Source organism: Pipistrellus hanaki, assembly GCF_964339955.1.
Source record: "Pipistrellus hanaki genome assembly, chromosome: 1".
NCBI classification, from domain to species: Eukaryota; Metazoa; Chordata; class Mammalia; order Chiroptera; family Vespertilionidae; genus Pipistrellus; species Pipistrellus hanaki.
The window spans coordinates 37,070,745-37,095,491 of NC_140503.1; the positions used below are offsets into that span (position 1 = coordinate 37,070,745).

The 24,747-nt window shown below is 37.2% G+C and overlaps 1 protein-coding gene and 1 pseudogene across 9 annotated transcripts in view; both read left to right on the plus strand.

Moving 5' to 3' along the window:
- Positions 1–24,747, plus strand: part of DDHD1 (DDHD domain containing 1) — an 86,032-nt gene that overhangs the window by 41,909 nt on the left and 19,376 nt on the right. For all 8 annotated transcript variants that reach the window (XM_084877596.1, XM_084877602.1, XM_084877598.1 and 5 more), the window contains 4 exons: positions 10,648–10,754; positions 16,483–16,589; positions 22,427–22,689; positions 24,231–24,306. In XM_084877596.1, coding sequence (XP_084733722.1) covers positions 10,648–10,754; positions 16,483–16,589; positions 22,427–22,689; positions 24,231–24,306 — 553 coding nt within the window. The remainder of the gene's footprint in view (positions 1–10,647; positions 10,755–16,482; positions 16,590–22,426; positions 22,690–24,230; positions 24,307–24,747) is intronic.
- On the plus strand, positions 2,472–5,426 carry LOC311630497 (large ribosomal subunit protein mL50-like; annotated as a pseudogene). The gene has a single exon. The product of its transcript is annotated as a large ribosomal subunit protein mL50-like (transcript).

Genomic DNA, 24,747 nt, shown 5'->3' on the forward strand with positions numbered 1-24,747 from the left:
TTGAGAGGATGAAAAAGAAATTGTTTTTTTTGTAATGTATTTAGATCTTTTAAAATGGCAACTTTGCTGAAGCTGGTTTGGCTCAGTGACTAGAGCAGGGGTCTTCAAACTACGGCCCGCGGGCCACATGCGGCCCGCAGAGGAGTCTGATCCGGCCCGCCAGGTTTTTTGGGCAGTGAGCGCAGCCGAGGTGTTACAGTAGGAATTAGTAGTTCATATAGTCCGGCCCTCCAGCTCTCTGAGGGACCGTGATCTGGCCCCCACTTTAAAAAGTTTGAGGACCCCTGGACTAGAGCTTCGGCCTGCGGACTGAAAGGTCCCAGGTTCGATTCCGGTCAAGGGCATGTACCTTGGTTGTGGGCGCATCCCCAGTGGAGGTGTGCAGGAGGCAGCTGATCGGTGTTTCGCTCTCATCGATGTTTCTAACTCTCTGTCCCTCTCTCTTCCTCTCTCTAAAAAATCAATAAAATATATATTTTTTTTAAATGGCAACTGTGGGGATATACAATCAATAAAATATTATAGTTGACCCTTGACCCTTGCACAGCACAAGGGTTATGGGTTCTGATGTCCTTTGCTATTGAATATCTGTGTATAACTTTAATTGGCCCTCCATGTAGAAAAAATCCCAACCACCAGTTGATCCTTGAACAACATGGTTTTAAACTGTGTAGGTCAATTGAAAAAAATCTGCATATAAGTGCAATTGAGCAGTTCAAACTGGTGTTGTTACAGAGTTAACTATATTATGTTGTAAATAATGCCTTTTAAAATATATTAAAAATGAAGAAATACTTTTTAACAAATAGTATTGGGATAATTAGATAACAATATGGCTAAAAATAAAATTAGGTTCATTTTTCACACTAAGATAAATTTGAATTAGATAACATTTAAACGTAAGAAATGAAACCATACAAGTATTATGAATTTAAAAGATAGGGTTGAAGGGAGTTTGAATTCTTCTGCACCTTAGGAATAGAGAAAACTGTCCTATGACTTGATTCAGAAGCAATAAGGAAAAATATTGATAAATATTAAATCATCCCCAAAAAGCCATATGGCAAAACATAGACAAACTGAGAGAAAACATCTGCAACTTATATCTCAGATGAACAGTTAATATCTACAACTTCTAAAAATAAAGGAAATAATGTCTAACCACCTTACAGGAAATTGAGCTAAAGGAAGATCAGCCAATTCCCAGAAAAGGAAATGCTCAATCATGCTCATAAAATGTATATTAAAATTACATAAGATGTCATTTCTTGACAGATTAGGCAAAAACCCAAAATTTGACAGTATACTCTTTTGGTCAGGCTGTGGGTAATGGGCATACTTCTAGTGAAAAACAATGGAGGAGAGTGTATATGGCAATAGCTAGAGGCCCGATGCACGAAGATTCATGCAAGAATGGGCCTTCCTTCCCCTCCCTGCCAGCACCACTTTGTTCCAGCCTGGAGCCGCCTTTCTGCCTTTGCTCCAGCCCTGAACTGACTTTCCATCTTCCCATACTGCCCTGAGGCCTAGAGCTACTGGGTTGGTGACGACACAAGGTCCCATCCTGCCCCTGGCCGCTGGGTGCCTGTATATGCAAATTAACCCGCCATCTTTGTTGGGTTAATTTGCATAATTTTGATTGGCTGGTGGGCATCACGAATGTACGGTAAATTTGCATCTTGCTCTTTTATTAGTGTAAACGCATTTGTCCTTTGACCCAGCAAACTACGTCTTTTCTTTTTTTTTAATTTATCTTTATTGTTGAAAGTAACTCACAAAACTTACTTTTAAGTCAAAGATATCAGCAAAAATACAAAAGAGCTCTGGCCGGTTTTGCTCAGTGGTTAGAGCATCAGCCCATAGACTAAAGAGTCGTGGATTGAATTCCCAAAGTCATGTACCTCAATTTCAGGCTCAATTCCTTCCCCAGGTCAGGGCCCATGTGGGAAGCAACCAGTTTATCTCTCTCTCTCTCTCTCTCTCTCTCTCTCTCTCTCTCTCTCTCTCTCTCTTTCTCTCTCTCTCGCACATTGATGTTTCTCTCTCTCTCTACCTCCTATCCTCCCTACCTCTCTCTCAATTCCTTCTTTTTTTTCCATTCTCTAATAATCAATGGAAAAATATCCTTAGGTGAGGATTAAAAAAAAATACAAAAAGATATATGCACCAGGCTATTCATTGCAAATGCTCAGCAGTAAGAGACTGGTTGAGAGAACCCAAGATGGTGGCATAGGTAAACACACCTAAACTTCAGCAGTGCACAAAAATTTCAAAACTACAACTAAAAGTCAAAATGTCTATCACCTAGAGCCATGGAAGGGCTAGTTAAATGGATGTTCTACAGCCAGACGGAAAGAGGGGGGAGCATTCAGTGCACAAACGCTGAAAAACTGAGGTACGGGGGTGCATGATATGGGCTGCGTTGCATTCTTCAACCCGAAGGGGAGACGCACGAGACCAAAACTCCTACGGGGAGAAGCTGGACTGTCTGCCATCAGGTCGGAAAGTGAGGGTGGCTGGCTTGCAGAGCTGCGTGGAGGAATAATTGTTTGCTGCACTGGGGCACGAGATGGGGGAATGCAGTTGGAGGCGCGGAATAGCTCACTGCCAGCCATTGCTGTTTGCCATGCCCTAGCCTAGTGACGCCCTGAGACTCTACCCCACACAATCTACAAACACCCAAGCTCCAAGCAGCAACTTTTGCATATGAATTGCCTTCACTATCACTGCTAACTTGCAAACCAGTTCAGTCAGCTCCATAATCTATAAATCCCAAGCAGAGAGGAGAGGACTGTAGTTCCTGCAGGGTGACCTCAGACAGTACCTGAACTGCACCTCATTGGAGATCAGAAGGCAGTGTATCTAGTGGTCAGTGTGAGACACAGATTTCAACTCCTCACATCCATAACTGACACATTCAAGAGGCAGACTCAGTGAGCACCAAAGCCCCACTGAAACAAGTCCTAAACCATAAGCGTGTCTCCGGCGCGGCAGTTCTTCCATTATAAACACAGCGGGTCCCCATAGCCAATTGGCCTGGAGGACAATTCCTCCCAGGGTACCAAGAGCAATCAAGGCTTAACTACACCAAGACTTTGCCCTCAGCCCACAAAGGGGTGTACCAAGACTGTCCACCTCGGGTGATTGAGGAGGCTGAGCTACTGGCCCCTGTGGGTCATCTACCACACAAAGCTGCTCCATCAACATAGGGAAGCAGCCAAAATGCGGAGACACAGAGGCATGTCGCAAAAGGGGGCAATGGAGGAAAGCAAACTACGAGACGACAGGGAGTTCAGGACCACATTCATAAGGTTACTCAAGAATCTTCTAAAAACTGCTGAGAAACTTGATGAGACTTTCAAGGACTTTAATAAGAATGCCAAAAATAAATAAATAAACAAATGGAAAAGGACCAGTCAGAAATTAAGAATACACTGTCTGGAGCTCTCCACAGCAATGGCAGTGGTCTCAGTGCTCGGCTTTTCAAGAAAAGGCCTCACGTGGATAATCACAGCGGTCCCACGTAGAGAATTTTGGTCTCGATTCAGAGAACAGAAAAAGCCTGTAGTAGCGAGACAGTAGAGAAGGTGAAGAAAGAACCCATCCTGGCATGTCCGCCCTTACGAAACAGCATACATACCACCCGAAGATCTCCAGAGTCGTTTGGAATCTAGCATCAAGACATTTTTGGCTCATCTGCTCCTAGCAATTGGCAGGACATCTCCCTGGATGATGGTTGTCTGAAGTTCAGCTTCTTGGCACGGTTAGCTGATGACCTGGGCCATGCGGTGCCTAACTCCAGGCTCCATGAGATGTGCAGGGTCAGATATGTTCTTGAGTTCTATAATGTGCCTGTTCAAGACAGATCTAAATTTGATGAACTTGTGGCCAGTCATCTGCCTCCCAATATAAAAATCACTTGGGGCTACTGAGCAATTCAGAAGAGGAATTGAAATTAATTGTAATCATCGACCCCCCCTCCCCCTCAACAAGGAGGCTACCTATCAGACCTTTTGATACTTTGAAATACTATCAGAACTGTTCTCTAAAACCACTTATTCTGTGGAAGAATGCATTATCTTCTCATAATATCACGCATTGACAAATAACAAATAAAAAAAGACTTTCACATTTGCTGAAACATTAAAAAAATAGAAACAGTTCATTAATAATTTATGAAAAATTTATTCAGATACTCTAACTTGGGTTTAAAATTTAAGGCTATGGCATGTTCAGAAGTGGTTGCATTCTTCATAGGCAAGAAAATGTTTTAATTCTGTCAATACTCTTAAGTCTAAGGTAGTATAAGCAGTATATATACAGTTGAACAAACAGATTAGACATGTATAATAAAAATATAAAAGTCTGTGGGGGGGATATCATAGAAAGATGTTACACTGTTTGGTTTACTGCACAACTAGAAATAGTGGCGAATGATTCTGTTCATTCTGAAGTAATCTCTATTGAAATTAAAGTAGATTTCTTGAAGAAAAAAAAAAAAAGAAGAAGAAGAAGAATACACTGAAATAAAGAATTTACAGAAACTCAACTATGGATCAATGTACCCAAGAATCAAACCAAAGATCTGAAACTAAAAACACCCAAACAGAAAAACAAAAAGAGAAAAGGGATCCAAAAATGTGAAGATAATATAAGGAACCTCTGAGACAGCTTTAAGTGTACCAACATCCAAATTTTGGGGGTGCCAGAAGAAGAGAGAGAGCAAAATATCGAAAACCTATTAGAAGAAATAATGACAGAAAACTTTACCCACCTGGTAAAAGAAATAGACTTACAAGTTCAGGAAGCACACAGAACCCCAAACAAGAGGAATCCAAAGAAGACCACACCAAGACCACATCATAATTAAAATGCCAAGGGCAAAAGACAGAGAGGGAATCTTAAAAGCAGCAAGAGAAAAACAGTTAGTTACCTACAAGGGAGTACCCATATGAATGTCAGCAGATTTCTCAACAGAAACTATGTATGCCAGAAGAGAGTGGCAAGAAATATTCAAAGTGATAAACAGCAGGTACCTACAACCAAGATTGCTCTACCCGGCAAAGCTATCATTTAGAATTGAAGGTCAGACAAAGAGCTTCACAGACAAGAAAAACCTAAAGGAGTTCATCACCACCAAACCACGATTACATGAAATGCTGAAGGATATTCTTTAAGAAGAGGAAGAAGAAGAAAAAGGTAAAGATAAAAATTATGAACAACAAAAAGATATCAAATACATACCTACCAACAAGTGATTCTAAAAATCAAGTGAATAAAAAGTCTGGAGAACAGAATGGACTGGTGAATATAATGGAATCAGGGACATAGAAAGGGAGTGGACTGACAATTCTCATGGGGAAGGGGATCTGAGGGATGTGGGAAGAGATTGGACAAAAGTTTTACACGTATGGATGAAGATAGTAGTGGGAGGTAAGGGAATGGAGTGGGGTGGGGAATCGGGTGGAGGGGAGCTATGGGGGGGGGGGAAAGAGGAACATCTATAAAAACACCTAAACAATAAAGATTTATTTTTAAAAAAGATTTGTTTTTTAAAATAAAAACACCTAAACAATAAAGATTTATTTTTAAAAAGAGACTAGTTGATAAACAACTACTTAATATATGATGATAAACTATGCGTTTATAAAGCACAATGAAGAAAATATATTTTTATGGTTCTTTGAAAATATTCACAAAAGTGAGAAACCTCTATCTAGACTATACAAGAATAAATAGAAAATTCAAATTACTAAAATCAGGAATGAAAAAGGGGACTTGACAAAATTCAAAAGGATTATAAGGGAATGCTATGCACAATTTTATGTCAACAAATTAGATAAGCTAGATGAAGTGGCCCAATTTCTAGAAAGACGCAAACTGACAAACTGATCTGGTAATAAGTAATAAGAAATAGAAAACCCAAATTGACCTTTAATAAGTAAAACATTTGAATTCATAATAAAAAAAAGTCCTTTCAAAACACAAAAAAAGCTCAATTCCAGATGACTTTATTGTGATTCTACAAAACATCAAAAAAGGAATCAGCGACAATTCTTTACAAACTCTCCAACAAATAGAAGACTTCCCAGCTTATTCTATGAAGCCAGTATTATCTTAATACCAAAACCAGATAAAGACATCACAAGGAAGGGGAACACTATAGACCAATAATCCCTATGAATAAAAATAAAGATCACTTATGAACACAAAAAATTTTAACCGAATACCAGCAACATGTAAAGAGGATTATACACTACTAGAGGCCTGGTGTACAAAATTTGTGCATGGGTGGAAGGGGAGTCCCTGAGCCTGGCCTGCGTCCTCTCACAATCTGGGACCTCTTGGTTATGGTCTCTAGGTCTGGCCAGCGATCAGGGCCTGTCGGGGCTTTCTGGCTGGAAGCTGGCCCCGCCCCTACCACTGCCACTGCTTACCATCCGTGTGGCGCTACCATCCTCCCCCGACCCCCACCATCATCCGCCTCCCTCTGTGATCACTTAGCTGGCCTGGGCCTCCCTCTGCGGGGTGATCGCTGGTCGGCCCTGCACACCCACCACAGCCTCGCTGGCCAGTGGCCTGGGCTTCCCTCTGGGGTAATCACTAAGGCCCTCCACCATCAATCACCTCACTGGCCAGCAGCCTGGGCCTCCCTCTGTAGGGCGATAGATCATGGAGTGCCCCCCCCAATTGGTCGCCCCACAGAGGGTGGCCTGGTCCTCCCTCTGTGGGGTAATCATGGGGCAGTGGTGGGGCCCCCCAAACAATCACATCATGCCCACCTTGCCTCGCTTGGTGCTGGTGTGTGTCATAGCGTGGTTGTCCAGAAGGTCGTCCAAACAGTTGTTCTGCTGTTCGGTAGTTGGATCAATTTGCATATTACACTTTTATTATTATAGATGGCCAAGTGGGATTTATCCAGAAATGCAAGATTGGTTCAACATTTAAAAGAATCAAGAGTACTATAAACCACATTAACGGAGCAAAAGGAAAAATAGACACATGTGACTTAACTAGAAGTAAAAGGAAATTTCCTTGATCTGATAAAGAGCATCTATAAGCCCACAACTAGCATATTTTAACAGCAAAAGACTGAAAGCTTTCTCTCAAGATCAAGAACAAAACAAAGGTATTTCCTCCTGTCACTTCCATTCAACTTTGTACTGTAGATTTAAACCTGGGCAATTAGACAAAAAAAGATATAAAAGATATCCAAGTTAGAAAGGAAGAAATAAAACTGTTTACAGATGAAATTATCTTATATATAGGAAATCTTAAGGAATTCATACATACATACATACATACACATACAACTATAAAGGCTAATAAATGAACTCAGCAAAGTTACAGGATGCAAGATCAGTATACAAAAATCAATTGTATTTATACCCTAGCAACGAACAACCTGAAAATTAAATTAAGAAAGCATTTCCACTTACAATAGCATCAAAAAGAATAAAGTACTGCCGAAACCAGTTTGGCTCAGTGGATAGAGCGTTGGTCTGCGGACTAAAGAGTCCCAGGTTCGATTCTGGTCAAGGGCATGTACATTGGTTGCGGGCACATCCCCAATAGGGTGTGTACAGGAGGCAGCTAGTCGGTGTTTCTCATTAATGTTTCTAACTCTATCCCTCTATCTTCCTCTCTGTAAAAAATCAATAAAAACTTTTTTAAAAAAAGAATAAAATTCTTAGGAATAAGAATAACAAAAGAAGTGGAAGATTTGCACACTGAAAACTATAATATGTCATTGAAAGAGATTAAAGAAGACCTAAATAAATGGAAATGACAACCCAGGTTGTACCTTCTTAGAGCATTTAGTGTTCAGATGGTAGTACTTCCCAAATTGACCTACAAAGTCATTGAGAAGCTGATAATGAAATTCACATAGAAAAGCAAGGGACCCAGAACAGCCCCCACACTATCTTGAAAAAGAACAAAGGGAGAACTTATACTTCTCAATTTTGTAACTTGCTACAAAGCTCTAGTAATCAAGACATTGTGGTTCTGGCTGATAAAAAGATAGAACAATGGAATAGAATTGAGAGTTCCATTGATTTTTTTTTTTTTTTTTATGAGTGCTAAAATGATTCAATGAGGAAAGAATGGCCTTTTAAAAAATGGTACATGACATCAAAACTAGAAGCCATAAAAGAAAAAAATACATAAGTTGGATTTGTCAAAATTTAAAACTTATTCTTCAACAAACACTATTGAAACAGTGAAGACAACCCACAAAATGGGAGAAATATTTGCAAATTATATATCTGATAAGGGTTAGCATCTAGGATATTTGAAGAACTCTTAATTCAACAGTAAAAAAAAAAAAAATTATTTAAATCCCTTACCCAATTTTTTAAATGGGTAAGGGATTTAAATAAACGTTTGTTCAAATAATTATACAAATTGCCCATAATTATAAAGGCAGTATTTTTATTAAAATGCATTTCATTTTCAAAATTGAGCTATCAGCTATTAAAGTGTATATACATTTTTTGGGACACCTTGTATATATAAAACCTAACCAGTATTTTGAAAATTGTTAATAAAAGGGAAAAATTAACCATTTATTTTGCCTTTTTTGCAAAACTATCTGGTATACCATAATATAGATAAATATCTGATTGAGAAATTTTATTTTTAGAAGTATAAGGAGTTATAGCATTTAAAAGTACCCAAGCACCTTTTTTCATCCATAATAAACTAATGAATCTAATCAGTGGTCATCAGCCAGCATCACCAAAAAGAGAGAAAACCAGATGTATGTACCTGTGGAATAATAGTCTTGCCAAAACAGTAGAACTTGAATCAGAGCAAACCCTTATATCTCACTACCAAATTACAGGAAATAGGGAACAAAGAACAAATAACACCATTGAGATGCAGTCATTAAAAATCAGACTCTGAGAAACTACATATTTTAAAAATTACAAAGCAAAAGAGAGGAACCTGTAGATTAAAAGCCATCTGCCAATTATAATGCATGGTTTGTATTTGGAGCTCAATTTAACCAAGTGTAATAAAATATTTTCAGGGTTATTATAAATGTTAACGTTTATAATTTGGGAAAAGGGTACCACTGAACTATATATTTGCCAAAATAGTTTATTTGATATAATAATACTGAATGGGTTATATTTTCCTTATATTTTAGAAACAAATACTAATCTACAGGTGAAATAATGTGATAGCTGGGATTTACAAAGTATTATGAAGGGAAAGTGCTACTCCAAAGGTGTTTGAGGGGATAGAATTATTCTTTTTCCCCCCAGAGTTCAGATTTTATTAAATCTGTTACAAAAGAGGTTTGTTTAGTCAAAAAGGCCAAAACCCTTATCAGACTCCTCAGATTCTTCTTTCTTTGCTTCCACTTTCTTCTCTTCAGTGGGGCAACAATGATGGAGGGGGCAGGACCTCCTTCTGGTACAGCACTGCTGTGGGGAAGGTGCACTAGCCCTCGCTGCAAAGGAGGCTCCCAGTGTTGATATTAGTCAGAGCCTTTGCAAATAAGCCTGGCCAGAAAGGTTCAACATTTACACCGGCTGTTTTAATGGAGCATTGATCTTATCCTCCATCATTGGCACTTCACATGCAGATGATCTCCGAGACCAGGCCATGGAGCCAGCAAGTGCTGGGTGAGCACAGCGAGGAGCGGTGCTGGTCCCCAGATGAAGTGAGGGTCTCACCCCAACTCAGCCTTAGTGCTTCCAAAGGACCAAGCACTTATCAGCAGCTGGGAAAAGGGGCGATAGAATTATTCTGTATCTTGATTGTGATGGTGATATCCACAAGATTAGCAGACATTTGGTCCACAACAAAGGTTTTTTATATTTGCTCCTGTCCAAAATGCCCATGGAGACTTTTGGTCCACGCCGACCCATCTAGGCTACCTAGGCAAGGAGAGGTATTGTTGGCATACAGTCCTATATAATAGAAGTCTAATATACTAAGTGTCCAGTCGTCCGGTTGGCCATTCCACCAATCAAAGTGTAATATGTAAATGATATGCTAAGAACGCTCAACCACTTGCTAGACGTGCACTGACCACCAGGGAGAAGATGCTGTGACTCGTAGGTGAGCTTACTGCTGGGGTCGGCTGATCAGGACTGATCAGAGATGGGCTGGACATGCCCTCCTGGGGTCCCTCCTTGGCTAGCCAACCTCCCACATCCCTCCCCTGCCCTGATCATGCACCAGTGGGGTTCCTTGGCCTGGACTGTGCCCTCTCACAATCCAGGACCCCACAGGCAATGTTGGAGAGCTGGTTTCAGCCCAATCCTGCCGGACAGGCCAAGGGACCCCACTGGTGCACAACTGGGCCTCTAGTTGAATTAATAAAACATGATATATCTTTTATGTATTAATCCTATAAACCAAAAGCATAAATAAGTGCTATGGGCTGTTTAAGCCTAGCAACATTGTCTTAAGCATGGACATTTTGCATAGGACCAAATATGAAGGAACATTTGACATGGACAGAATATGCTTTGAAATGAACCATTTTATAGTATAATGGTAATGAAAACATAATTGGTTGTGGTTATAAACAAGTTTAAGTGTTATAATAAAAACATCTTATACCGTATAATTATATTTGTGAAGTTATTCTGATAAAGTTTTGTTTTGTTTTTATTTTGTTGTTTTTAGGATGAGAGAGGCTGCTAGAAAAATAGAAGAAAGACATTTTTCCAACCATGCAACACATGTTGAATTTCTGCCTGTTGAGTGGCGGTCAAAACTTACTCTTGATGGAGGTACAGTATTTTTAAAAATTAAATGATTTGGCCATGTCCAGTATGGCTCAGTGATAGATCCCACACACCAAAGAATCAAGGGTTCAATTCCTAGTCGAGGGCATTTATCTGGTTTGGAGGTCCATACCAGGCCAGAGTCAGGCACTTGTAGGAGGCAGCAAATCAGTGTGTGTCTCACATCAATGTTTCTGTCTCCCCCTTCCTTCCAGTCTTTTTAAAAATCAATGGAAAAATACCCTCAGGTGAGGAATAACAAATGATTTAGCCAATGGCAACAGAGTGATGCTCATTGGGAACAAAGGGTCTTTATTTAGTTGTCTTGAGGTATATTCATTCTTTGTTCTAGATCACTTAAGAAAATAAAACTCATTGATTTTAAAAATAGTTATATACTGACTTAGGAGCACCGTATAGATTTCACATATAGCAGTTTCCATGCATGCCCTCTATGGACTGGGGAGGGGAGGGAGGGTGGGGGTGGATGGTATGTGGATAGAACAAAATGTTTTCTATAGTTTTTGACAAAAAAGTAATTTGTTTATTTTTAGAAGTCCAGTGCACTATTCATTACACAATGGAGCCACCTAACTTGTCAATACTCTTAAAACATATTATCACAATTCATTTTTATTATTATTATTGATTTCAGAAAGGAAGAAAGAAATAAAAACATCAGTGAGAGAGAATCATTGATCAGCTGCCTCCTGCATGCCCCCTATTGGGGATCAAGCTTGCCACCTGGGCATGTATCCTTGATCCGAATCGAACCCAGGACCCTTTAGTCCACAGGGCCGACACTATCCACTGAACCAAATCAGCTAGGGTACAATTCTTTATGAGCTTACATTCTCTTCCTAATAATTTCCCTTCCCTATATTTGGAAGGTAAAATATCAGGATTTTTGTTTTCTTTTGTTGTTAAGTAAATCGTGTTTATTTTCTTCTTAAAGAATTGTTAGCCAAAATATGCATATTTTAAACAAAATGTATCCTTTCAGTATGAAAACCATTAAAATAGAATGTTTTTGTTATTTACATAATCTGGAAATGAGAGAATATACTAGATACAATAGCAGCTGCCATTTGTAGAGCCTTTACTGTGTGCCTGGCACTTTGCAATTCATTTTTCATGGAGTATCTCAATTCTCTCACAAATATATGAAATAACTACATTATTTTGTCTTATTTTACTGTTAATTAAACTGAAACTCGGTAAAAGGTGAATTTACCTATGAATAGTAAGCAGAGTTTAGCTTTGTTTGATGCCATGGCTCTGATTCATTCACATTGCTAAACTGCCTCCCTGGGTGATTTTCAAGTCATGTTCTGTCTCATAGGCAAGAATGTCAGTTATAGCTAATAGACCAAAATGGCATCAAAAATTGCAATAACAGTAAAACAAAAATGCTAGTGATCAAAGAAGACTTCATATCAGCAATAGCTCATATGTGAAAATTGTAATGTAAAAATACTATCTTTTGGGCTTTTCCCACTCATTCAGATAAGTTTCTTGGGCTAATCAGGAATTCATAGATGAATTCATGTTTAATAAAACCCTCAAAAGTTTATAATTTTTTGTTATATTTAAATTAAGATAGAATCTTGAAGGGGGCATTATTCTGAGTAAAAGAAGCTAAAGGAAAAATATCACTCTCTATTCTCAATACATCTGACCCCAAATAAAGGTGTGGGGGGCGTGATTATCCCCCTACCACCAATTGTGTGGTTCTTAGTGCACACCAATTGGGTGTCCAACAATTTAACTCATTTATTATACTACCCAGATATAGCACAGATTAAAGTACCACAAGACTCCCCTCACTTCAGATGCCAATCACAAGTCCCAGATTGTTGCCTGCTATAAATTGGGAGGTGGGGAGGGAGTCCTATAAGCCCATCCTGAGGTTTAATTTACTAGATCTACATTAAAAAATTCAGGAAACATTTATTTATATTTATTGGTCTAAAGGATATAGATGGCCCTAACCAGTTTTGTTCAGTGCATAGAGCATTGACCTGCAGACTGTAGGGTCTTGGCTTGATTCTGGTCAAGGGCACGTACATCAGTTGCAGGCTCCATTCCCACCCCTGGTAGGGGCACGTGTAGGAGGCAACCAATCAATGTTTCTCTCTCCCCCTCTTCCACTCTCTAAAAATCAAAGGGAAATAATCCTCGGGTAAGGACTAACAACATACATACATACATACATACATACATGTGTGTGTGTGTGTGTGTGTGTGTGTGTGTGTGTGTGTGTTCACCTATCTGGAAGTTCTCCAGTCCCTGTTGTTTAGGGGTTTTATGGAGGTTCCATTATGTAGATATAATTGATTAACTAAATGGCTATTGATGATTAATTCAATGGACAGAAACTTCAACCTCTACTTATATGGTTGGTTCCTCCGGCAACCAGCCCCATCTTCCAAGACTCACCTCATTAGCATAAGCTTAAGTATAGTTGAAAGAGGCTTATTATTATTATGAATAATAAAAGACATACTGGTCACCCCTATTACTCAGGAGATTACAAGGGTTTTAGGAATCTTGAGCTAGAAACCAGGGACAAAAACTATAAATATATGTTTATTGTTATCCACAGTCTCACAGAAGCCAGTCTCAAAGTTTACATACTTATGCTGCATTTATGTGGCATACTGGAAAAGGCAAAACAATAGGGACAGAGAGCAGGTCAGTGGATGCCAGGGTTTATGGGAAGGCTAGGGTTTGAATTAAAAAAGGCAGCATGTGGGAGTTTTTTTAAGGTGATGAAACAATTCTGTATCCTAATCATGGTGATAATTATGTAAAACCATATGTGCATTAAAACTAAGAGTTATTTGTCCTAGCCAATTTGATTCAGTGGATAGAGAATTGGCCTGCAGACTGAAGGGGTCCCAGGTTCAATTCCAAGCAAGGGCATGTACCTCTATTGCAGGCTTGATCTGTAGGGGAGGCAACCAATCAATGTGTCTCTCTCACATCAATGTTTTTCTTTCTGTTTCTCCCCATCTCTTCCACTCTCTCTAAAAAAGGAGTCAATGGAAAAATACCCTCGGGTGAGGATTAACAATAATAACCACCAAAAACCCAAGAGTGGTTTTTACTGTTTGTAAATTTTTAAATAATGATAAAAGGTATTTACCTATAGCAAAATCATTTTTAAGTTCCTAGAAATAAATCTAATAAAATATGTACATTTATATTAAAAATGAAAAAACTGTTCTATTAAATACAAGTTAAATAAATATAAAGATAATTTTCTTAGATTACATGACTCAATGTCTTAGGGTTGTTAATTTTCCTAAATTGATTTATAGATTTCATGCACTTCCAATCAAAATCCTAATAGTTTTTCCTGAAACTTTACAAGCTGATTCTAAAATTATTATAGAAGAGCAAATGTTCCAAAATAACCAAGATACAGAACAAGAGGGAATGAGGGGAGTCATGTTGGCACAAGGATAGGTCAGTGCACTAGCCTAGAGACTCCGGAAAACAGACCTGCACTTAGAAAACAAACTTGATATATGCCTGAGCTGATACTATAGATCAGTGGTCAGCGAACTGTGGCTCACAAGCCACATGCAGCTCTTTGGCCCCTTGAGTATTCTTTTTTTCTTTTTTTTTTTTTAATATATTTTATTGATTTTTGTACAGAGAGGAAGGGAGAGAGATAGAGAGTTAGAAACATCAATGAGAGAGAGTCATTGATCAGCTGCCTCTTGCACACCCCCTATTGGGGATATGCCCGCAACCAAGGTACATGCCCTTGACCAGAATCGAACCCCGGGCCCTTCAGTCCCCAAGCCGACGCTCTATCCATTGAGCCAAACCAGTCCCGGCGGCCCCTTGAGTATTCTAACGCCATTTCAAAATAGACTCGCCCAGGCCGAAGACCAACTTCTGCACATGGGCCATGAAGTTTCAATCGCACTGTACCTGTGCGCCCACACATGGTATTTTGTAGAAGAGCCACACTCAAGGGGCCAAAGAGCCGCATGTGGCTCGCGAGCCGTGGTTTGCCGACCACTGTTATAGATCATTGGTGAAAGGATGGCCTATTCCATAAATAGTATTTGGTAACTGGTTATTCTTTGAGAGGAGAGGAGTAAAAACAATCCCTACCTCACATTCCAAATGGATCAAATATATGTGAAAGCCAGGACTTTTTTAAAGTGTTAGAAAAATATAGGATGTATCTCCTTAAGACAGGGAACACAACTACAAAGTAACATGGATAAACTTGATTAAAGTTATTTCATTTGACATAAAGAATGAAAGACAAACCACAAACTAAGGAGAGGGGTTGCAACAGAGCAACCGATATAGCCACCAAAGTTTTAATATCCAGAATAAAAAAGAGAGCACTAAAAGAAATTATTTATATATAGCCGAAGCAGGTTTGGCTCAGTGGAAGAGCGTCGGCCTGCGGACCGAAGGGTCCCTGGTTCGATTCCGGTCAAGGGCATGTACATTGGTTGCGGGCACATCCCCAGTGGGGGGTGTGCAGGAGGCAGCTGGTCGATGTTTCTCTCTCATCGACGTTTCTAACTTACTCTATCCCTCTCAATTCCTCTCTGTGTAAAATCAATAAAATATATTTTTTTAAAAAATTATTTATATACGATATGTATATGTTTTATATGTTAATATTTTAAAATATTGTATATACTATATATAATATGCATCTCACTAGTGTAATAATAAATGCAAATTAAAACCACAATAAAATATCATTGACACCTCAGTTTAACAAAAATTTAAGGTGAGGCTGTGCTTCAATGAGGATGTGTAGGAGTGAGGAGTCTCATTCACTATTTTTGGGACTGTAAATTGGTACAATCACTTGGGGAGACAGTTTGACATTATCTTGTAAAGTCGAATGTATATGTGCCCTGTGACATAGCAGTTTCACTCCTAGATATATATACCCTAAGGAAAATCTTGCACATGTGCACCAGGAAACATAAAACAGTGTTATTAGAAGCATAGAACTTCTTCGTATTTCTATGAGAAATGCAAATTTTTCTGCATTTCTAATTATCTTATTAAGTGTTTAATAGAATAGTCTTCCCATGGTAGAATTTTCATAAGTTAGCTGAAACTCAGAGTCTGCACATATTTGCAATACAGTTTATGTACAGGTTTTTTTCCAAAGTAACTTACACCAACCTTATCTTATTACTGCAGCTGCCCATTGCCGATATGTCTTTGTGCATATTTTTAATTTGACAGCTCTTCCTCATAAAATCTTTATTTTACTAAAAATAGATAAATGTAAAGTGTAAAGAAACTTTTTAATTTGTTGCTGGTTTGCCACCAGTGCCACATGGGTATTGCCAGGCCCTGTGCATAGTCCAAAACAGAAAAGGAGATACAGAAAGAGTGAGATCGTGTCCCTTAACACCTGTTCCAGGAATAGAGATGGCCTGGTTTGCTCTGACTACCCCAGAATATCACGCAAACGCCAGTACAGAAAATGGTCAGGCTTCATAGATTTGACAATGGCCTTCATCCTTTAATGCTCTTTCTCTTCCCCTTTTTGTCTATTTTTGTTCTTGCTATATTTTGCAAGAAGGAAAATATCATTAGATCCAAAACTAGTCTTGCATATTGAAATGTTAACTTAAATAGCTGTGATTTCAGATAATGTAATTTTTTTTCACAATTTATTTTTCCCCAAAGACAGATCTTCTGTAAGTTTGTTTGTTTGTCTGTTTGTTTGTAGACACTGTTGATTCCATTACTCCTGACAAAGTACGAGGTTTAAGGGATATGTTGAACAGCAGTGCAATGGACATAATGTATTATACTAGCCCACTTTATAGAGATGAAGTAAGTATAATGATTATCTTATTGCTGTTGGTTATTTTTTAGAGTTATAGGGTATATATCCTGAATTTTAATATTTTATGCTTTTTTTTTTACAAACGTGTGAAATTACAGGAATCCATTAATCTATAAATAGCCTGTATTAATAGTGAATTTGAACATCTTCAAACTCTATATTAGTACCCTTAATAAAATGAATAATCTTGGAAGTAGAAGATTGTTTAGAAAACAGCTCTCTGAAAAATACAGTTTTCATAAATCTGATTAATTATGTCTGTTGTTGTCCTAACAAAAGAGTTTTAGAAAGAAAATTCCTTCAAATTATATATATAAAAACCTAGGTAATCGGTAGTATGATGCGCACTGACCACCGGGGGCAAATGCTCAGTGCTCAGGCATGGAAACATTGAACAGACTGGTGAATCTCCGTGGAACTGGTGGGGGGAGGGGGAAGAGAGACTAACGCCGGAAGAGATTAAACAAAGATCTTATATGCATATAGAGACCTGCTGCATGGATTTGTGCACCTGTGGGGTCCCTCAGCCTGGCCTTTGAAAATTGGGCTGAAACCAGCAGTCTGACATCCCCTGAGGGATCTGAGGTTGAAAGAGTGCGCAAGCCAGGCTAAGGGACCCCACTGGTGCACAAATCCGTGCACCAGGCCTCTAGTTTGTATATAACAGACTTGCTTTTATTGGCATGTCTATAGTAAATTCGTATAGTTAAATGGTAATGTTACTTATGTAACACAAAAGGTAACCCTAAAGTGGATAAGGGCTGAAAATTTATTTAGAGGGATGAGAGAATCTCTACCAGTGCATTTTCACTTTATTGGTAAGAGAAAAAGAATTGTGTTGCATAGGCATAACCTTATTAATTATCTAACATGCATTAACTTGTTTAATCCTGCTTAGAACCCTGTGAAGTAGATATGATTGTATCCTCGTTTGAAGGATGGTGAAAGGGATGCAAGGAGTAATTACCAGTAGAGCTGCTCTGTACTGCTCCAAGACAACCATTTCTGATTTTGTTCATTAGAAGTCATCCCCTGACTTCATCCAGGATATCCTTTATATAGATAGCTACAGAAGTACGTTTGATTGGTTACCACAGAAACTTCCTTCTCTTCTGACTGCCATCTCCTTAAGATTTTTTTTTCTTTTTCATTCCTCTTTCTATATCACCTTATTGCCATACACCAATATTGGGCAAGGTCTGCCTTGATCTGATTAAAATACTAAAGGAAGCTATAAGGAGAACTGCTATTTTGGACCTAATTCTAGCCAGCCAATGATGGCTTAGTTGGTGAAGTATAATACTTACAATATATATGTTCATAGTTCTTTATTGTATCTACTGGGCCCTAAAGCTTAGAAAATTGAATTATAGTATTGTAAGTGAAACCAATGGGAGCAGGAGCAGAAATGGCTGAAAGCATATTACACACACACACACACACACACACACACAGCTATAGACAAACACATAAACACACACTCACACACACATCATTGGTAGACTCCTAAGAATATATCCTGAATGTTCAGACTAAAATGTACTGAGATGAGTCCCCAATTTTTTTTGTCCTTAGATTTTCATTTTGTGATTGTGTATCTCTATTTCAAGGGCTACCATTTTTTTAAAAAAGGAATAGACCTTTTTTTTGTTTTGTTCTGTTTTAATCTTCACCTGAGGATATTTTTTCTATTGATCTTCAGGGAGAGAGAGAGAAACATGGAAGTGAGAAAGAAACATCAACTGGTTGCCTCCTGCATGCATCTGACCAGGACCAGGGATCGAACCTGCAAAGTGAGGTTTATGCCCTTGACTGGGAATCGAATCCTTTGATCTGTGAACCAATGCTCTAACCACTGAGCAACCAGTCAGGGGCTAGACTTAGGTTTTTTAACTCTAGAAATAAGTGAAATTAGTATCAGAGAATAGAAAATATGGAAAGGTCTAGCCGAATGGCTTAATAGTTAAAGCATCAACCTGCACACCCAAGGGTCTTGGATTCAATTTCTGGTCAAGGACATGTATCTGGTTTGCAGATTTGATCCCCGGCCCCAGTAGGGGTAAGTGTGAGAGACAGCTAATCAGTGTGTCTCTCTCACATCAATGTTTCTCTTCTTCTTGCCCTCCTACTCTATCAATGGAAAATATATTCTCAGGTGAGTATTAATTTTAAAAAATAAATAAATACAATATGGAAAGGAGCACATTTGTTTACTAATGAAGGACTTAGATAATTAAAGCTGCCTTTAAAAAATAAAAGCATCACAAGGTAAATAAAAATTGAATAATGTGAAGTGTGATGGGTTTTAATTAAATTTTATTGTGTTGATCATTTAACAATATATACATATCTCAAATCATGTTGTATGCCTTAAACTTATATAATGTTATATGTCAATTATATCTCAATACAACGGGGGGGGGGGGGAATGTTGTTAAATAGAAGTGACCACTGTAGAGTAGAGATACTCATTGGGATGGGTGCTGAATAACTTATCAGGAATGGTACTGAAGGGACTCCTCCCTTCACCACAGTTTAAATTAGCTCATCTCCAAGGTTCCTCTTCACTCAAGATTCTGAGGTGCCCATGGGAGGATTCTAACTCATAATTGTGCAAATAATCACTAAAAGAACATAGAGAAAAAGTGTTGTGTATAAATCAGTACTTCTCAGGTTACACTTTCTGAGAACCAGTTTCTAAAATAGAACTAAGTTTCTAAAACAGACTTTCAAAATAGCATTAAAGAGCCTTAAGTAAAGTAATGTGAAAAATCAGAGACAACTGTATTTCTTACATACAACTGAAGTCTTTTTAATAGCATTTAAAAATGAAGAATTATTTTTAAAATTGTTATTGCAGTATCTAGTCATTGTTATTTGAAAATTGTTTGATTGAATTCTATTGTAATTAAAAAACAATTTTATTTTTAAGAAATTTGTTTAATTGATACATATAACTAAAACTGTCTAAATAATTTTTTCCCATTAAAATATCCTGAATCAGGTAGGAGAAAGGATTAGTTATAGTCAGCCATATTTTATGTTTGGATTTTCTCTTTAAAATGCTGGGGTTTTTCCTTTTGGATTGATTTGCTTCATAAATTTTAACTTTAGGGTAGTGGTTATGAGATTTAGAAACTCTTTTAAGCTTTTGAAAGGCCATCTAATATCTACTTTGTAAAAGGTTAGTTGACTTAATTAGATAATATTGTAGAGATAATAAAATTAAGATTACAGGATATATCATTAATCTTGATCCAGATGTCCCAAATGAATATACTTGGTCACAAAGGGATCCTAGCTAGAAGAATATAATTGGATCAGATAGGAAAAAGGAAACCTAATTAGAAAAACCTAATCAGAGTTGACTTTTTAGATATAGCAGAGTGGTAGATTTCTCCTTTTGCTACTAAGTGGATGATTTATTAAAGCATTTAAAGAAGTTGGTATTTTAAAAAACAAATGGATTAAGTATCTTTTGCCAGAGTACATAAGTATATATCTTTTAGAGTTTCTAGATTTACATGGTATGAGTCTTAAAACCAGGCCTTCAAAAGTAAAAACTATTAACAAATGTTGCTTTTTTTTTTTTTAATATATTTTATTGATTTTTTTACAGAGAGGAAGGGAGAGAGATAGAGAACTAGAAACGTTGATGAGAGAGAAACATCGACCAGCTGCCTCTTGCACACCCCCTACTGAGGATGTGCCCACAACCCAGGTACATGCCCTTGACCGGAATCGAACCTGGGACCTTTCAGTCCGCAGACCGACTCTCTACTACTGAGCCAAACCGGTTTCGGCCAAATGTTGCTTTTAAAGGAACTAATTTTATCTAAACATTAGCTTTTTCTATGCCTTTAGATTATAAATGAGGAAAATGATTTAAAAAATTAAAGTTTGTTGATATTCTTATCAAAGCCAAGCATTATATTATCAGAACTAAAACATTACATTATAGCTCACTTTGAACAGAGCATGTACTTTCATATCACACTGCCTGCTACTGAAACTATTTGACTAGAATTACTTACAACCTATATCTTAGAAGGCTTTTATATGCATTTGCCACCAAAGCAGTAATTCTGGGATGGAGCCTAGTAATATGTATTTAACAAGCCTTCCAAGCGATTCTGCTGTACATTGAAAGTTGGAGAACCATTGATTAAAGCATGGAATTATTTTCCTTTTCCTCAGGAAAAAATTAAAATGTCCAATTGAAGTAAAAAGTTTGCATTCCTCCCTAGAGAAAGGGTAGCTTATCATCCTTCCACATGCTACCATCTCACCTTGTCCTTTTCTTCCTTCATTAGCTGAATATATTTCATCAGAACCAATACATGGTTTCAGTAGCTTTAACCAAACCCTCATTGTTGCTTATATGAGATGTCAACAAAGAGAACACCATGACTTCATTCATGCCACTGCTAATCCTGCTATGCATGAATGCTCAGATGATTTTCAGTTTATGAACAGGTAGAGAATGTTCAGTAAAATGTGATGGAGTCTTGATGTCCTTGAGACAAAGTAATAAGATTGCAAATGGAAACTCTTTTAAGCTTTTGAAAGGCCATCTAATGCCTACTTTGTAAAAGGTTAGCCACACATAACTAATATTTGTATGTTGGAGTAACAGCTGGCATAAGAAGTACTGAAATAAGAAATTAAATGTCAAGCAGGAAATTTACCATTAATTATAATACCCAACAATAACAAAGAGTAGAGAACTGCCTTCAAATGCAGGTCCAGTATGGATTTGAGTAACAAAACAACAAGAAAAACTTATTCTTCTGACTTCATAGCATATTTCAGCACCATTTGTTAAAGCTAAATTTCAAAGAAAAATGACTAAAATACTTCCCACATTATGAATGCCTAAACCAGTGGTTCTCAACCTTTCTAATGCCGCAACCCTTTAATACAGTTCCTCATGTTGTGGTGACCCCAACCATAAAATTATTTTCATTGATACTTCATAACTGTAATTTTGCTACTGTTATGAATCATAGTATAAATATCTGTGTTTTCCGATGATCTTAGACAACCCTGCTAGCGACCCACAGGTTGAGAACCCCTGCTGTAGAGCCCAAGACCATCGGAAAACACAGATATTTACATTACGATTCATTAACAGTAGCAAAATTACAGTTATGAACTAGCAACGAAAATAACTTTATGGTTGGGGGTCACCACAACATGAAGAACTGTATTAAAAGGTCACGGCATTAGAAAGGTTGAGACCACTGCCAAAACCTTAAAAGGTTCTGCTTTCCAGCCATGTAAAACAACTTTTTACTTGTATCTGTATTACCAACTTTTGGTAATTTTGGAATATCAAGTAGATGGATGTTAGCTTTTTCTTAATCATACAGTGACATTTTATTCTATCATTCTTATCTAAATGCACAGTGTAATAATATATATACTATATAATTATACCTGTTATTGTAAACTCAGTTAAGGCCTAAAAATTACAAGGTACAAAGATTTAGAATTGCATGTAAGTTGCAGTGAAGGAAAAATTTTCATGGGCTCTTTGAAAAGCTTACTGGAATCTTTGTGAACCTTTTTTGCTTAATGTATGTAACTGCTGGGCTCATATAGCATGTTTAAGGATTATGAATGTATCTATGTAGTATCTGCCTTTATTATTTAATGATGATATGGATTATAATAATGCATATCTTCATTTCCTGCTACATTTTAAGGCACCTGAGTTAATTTTAATAATCTAGATATATTTGGCCAGTAATGTATGTTTAGAAATAGAGTTTATAGTGTCAGTGATTACTCTAATATGATAATGTTCTCTTATTTCAAACAGCTAGTTAAAGGCCTTCAGCAAGAGCTGAATCGATTATATTCCCTTTTCTGTTCTCGGAATCCAGACTTTGAAGAAAAAGGGGGTAAAGTCTCAATAGTGTCACATTCACTGGGATGTGTAATCACTTATGACATAATGACTGGCTGGAATCCAGTTCGATTCTATGAACAGTTGATGCAGAGGGAAGACGAGTTGCCTGATGAAGGATGGATGAGCTATGAAGAACGACACCTTCTTGATGAACTCTACATAACAAAACGACGGTAAAATACACTAGTCTCTTAAAAGAATTTAAAATGTCTTCATGGAATTGCAGGGATTCTTAGGAGGAAACTTTAAGATTTTCACAATAAAGAAAAAATACATTGTTCAGGATACAAAGATTACTAGGTAACATGGCTAATCAAGGAGAGACTGTTTTTATGCTAATTATATGCATTTTCCTCTAGAATTAAAATAAATGGTTTTGTTATCTGCCTCTTTCTTTCTGTCTTTCCTTCACAATTTATTAGGAGTGAAATCTAAAACTTATTCCAAGCTGAATCACTCTGTAGAATCCTTTGTAGTTTTACTAATCTTAAAGATATGCCCTTACCTGTCTTATTATTCTAGAAATAATTTTCTAGCCTTTTTTGGCAAATCTGTTTTTGATAGATTTTATAATTATCTGAACACTTGTGGCCCTCTGGATATTGTCTTTTAGTTTGCTACACCCCTCTCTTCATCTGTAGTTACATGCTCTTTCTTCTTTGTCATTTTAGTAACTATCCAATCAATTTTTTTTTATCCAATCAACTTAATAAAACAGTGTAAAATCACTCATTCTGGTAGTTAGCATTATATAAAAATCACCAATTTATATAATACCCAATTTTTACTCAGGAAGCCTTGGGTTTGTTTTAATCTTATGGAAGTTTAAGGGTTTTATATATAATCTTCAGTACCAGAGTAGATACCTAAAGTATCTACTCAAAAATGTCATATTGGTAAACCTCAGAACAGCATTTTAGACATAAAATCCAGAAAGAAAGAAAAAATTTTTACCAGGCTTATAAAATGAATTGAACCCTTTTTTAAATATAAGTAGATATGGAACAATTAACGGGGAAAATTGAAATAACCCAAATATTCACTAGCAAAGAAGGGTTGAAAAAAAGTGTGGTTTGTTCATGAAATAGACAGTTACACAGCTGTTATAAAGATTAAAGTGGATCAGAAAGTAATGAAATTAAAAGGATCTCTAAGATTCATTATTAAGAATAGAAAAAAGAAAAGCAATATATATGGTATGAACATTTGGTGTGATTTTTTAAAAAGGTATATGTATTATATATGCTATTTTATATGCTATTTTTATTTTTTGGGTTTTTTGAGAGAGAGGAAGGGAGAGGGAGAGATAGAAACATCTATCGACTGCTTCCTGCATACCACCTATTGGGGATCAAGCCCAAAACCCAGGCATGTGCTCTAACTTGAAATCCAACAGGGACATCTTGGTTCATGAGATGAAGCTCAACCACTGAGCTACACTAGCCAGGCTATAGATTTGCTTTTTGCCTCACATTTTACTAGAGGATCCACCAAAAAATACTACTAGTGGCAGGTATTATAAAAAGTCAGAATACTTTTACTAATTATTTTGTAAACTTTTATAGACTTTCTGTACTCCAGCAGGTACACTTAATAAATACTGTTATTAGGAATTGATTTTGAGGAATTAAATAATGGGTCTTTAATTCTTTAGACTTTAATATTTATGAAATTATAAAAACAAATGTATACATAATTTTATACTGCTTCCTAGGCTGAGAGAAATAGAAGAAAGGCTAAATGGATTGAAGTCATCATCTATGACACAAATACCTGCCTTGAAATTTAAGGTAAGAAAAGACTGATGAGATTTTCATTATCTGTCTCACTTTTTTTTCAGACAGCATTTGCAGCATGACATTCAGTGAAATCTAAATTATTATTTTATCAAATTAATTTATTGAACACATATGTTGGGCATTGCTAGTTTATAGATTCTACAAAGAAAACAATGAACAAGACAGTTCCCCAGCCCTTAGGATATGTAACACAGTGTTATTGGGGTTATTAGCAGTGTGCAGGATGATGTACGTATGAAAAGGGGGTTTTAATTTTGGCTATAGAGGATCACAAGGGAATAACACTTATACTTGTTATCAATAAACTGGAATGTTGTCAAGTGGAGGAAAGGAAAAAATGCTATTCTGTGTAAAAGAAAAAACATAAAGATATGGAGGGATATAATGTTACCCTGTTTCTCCAAAAATAAGACAGTGTCTTATATTAATTTT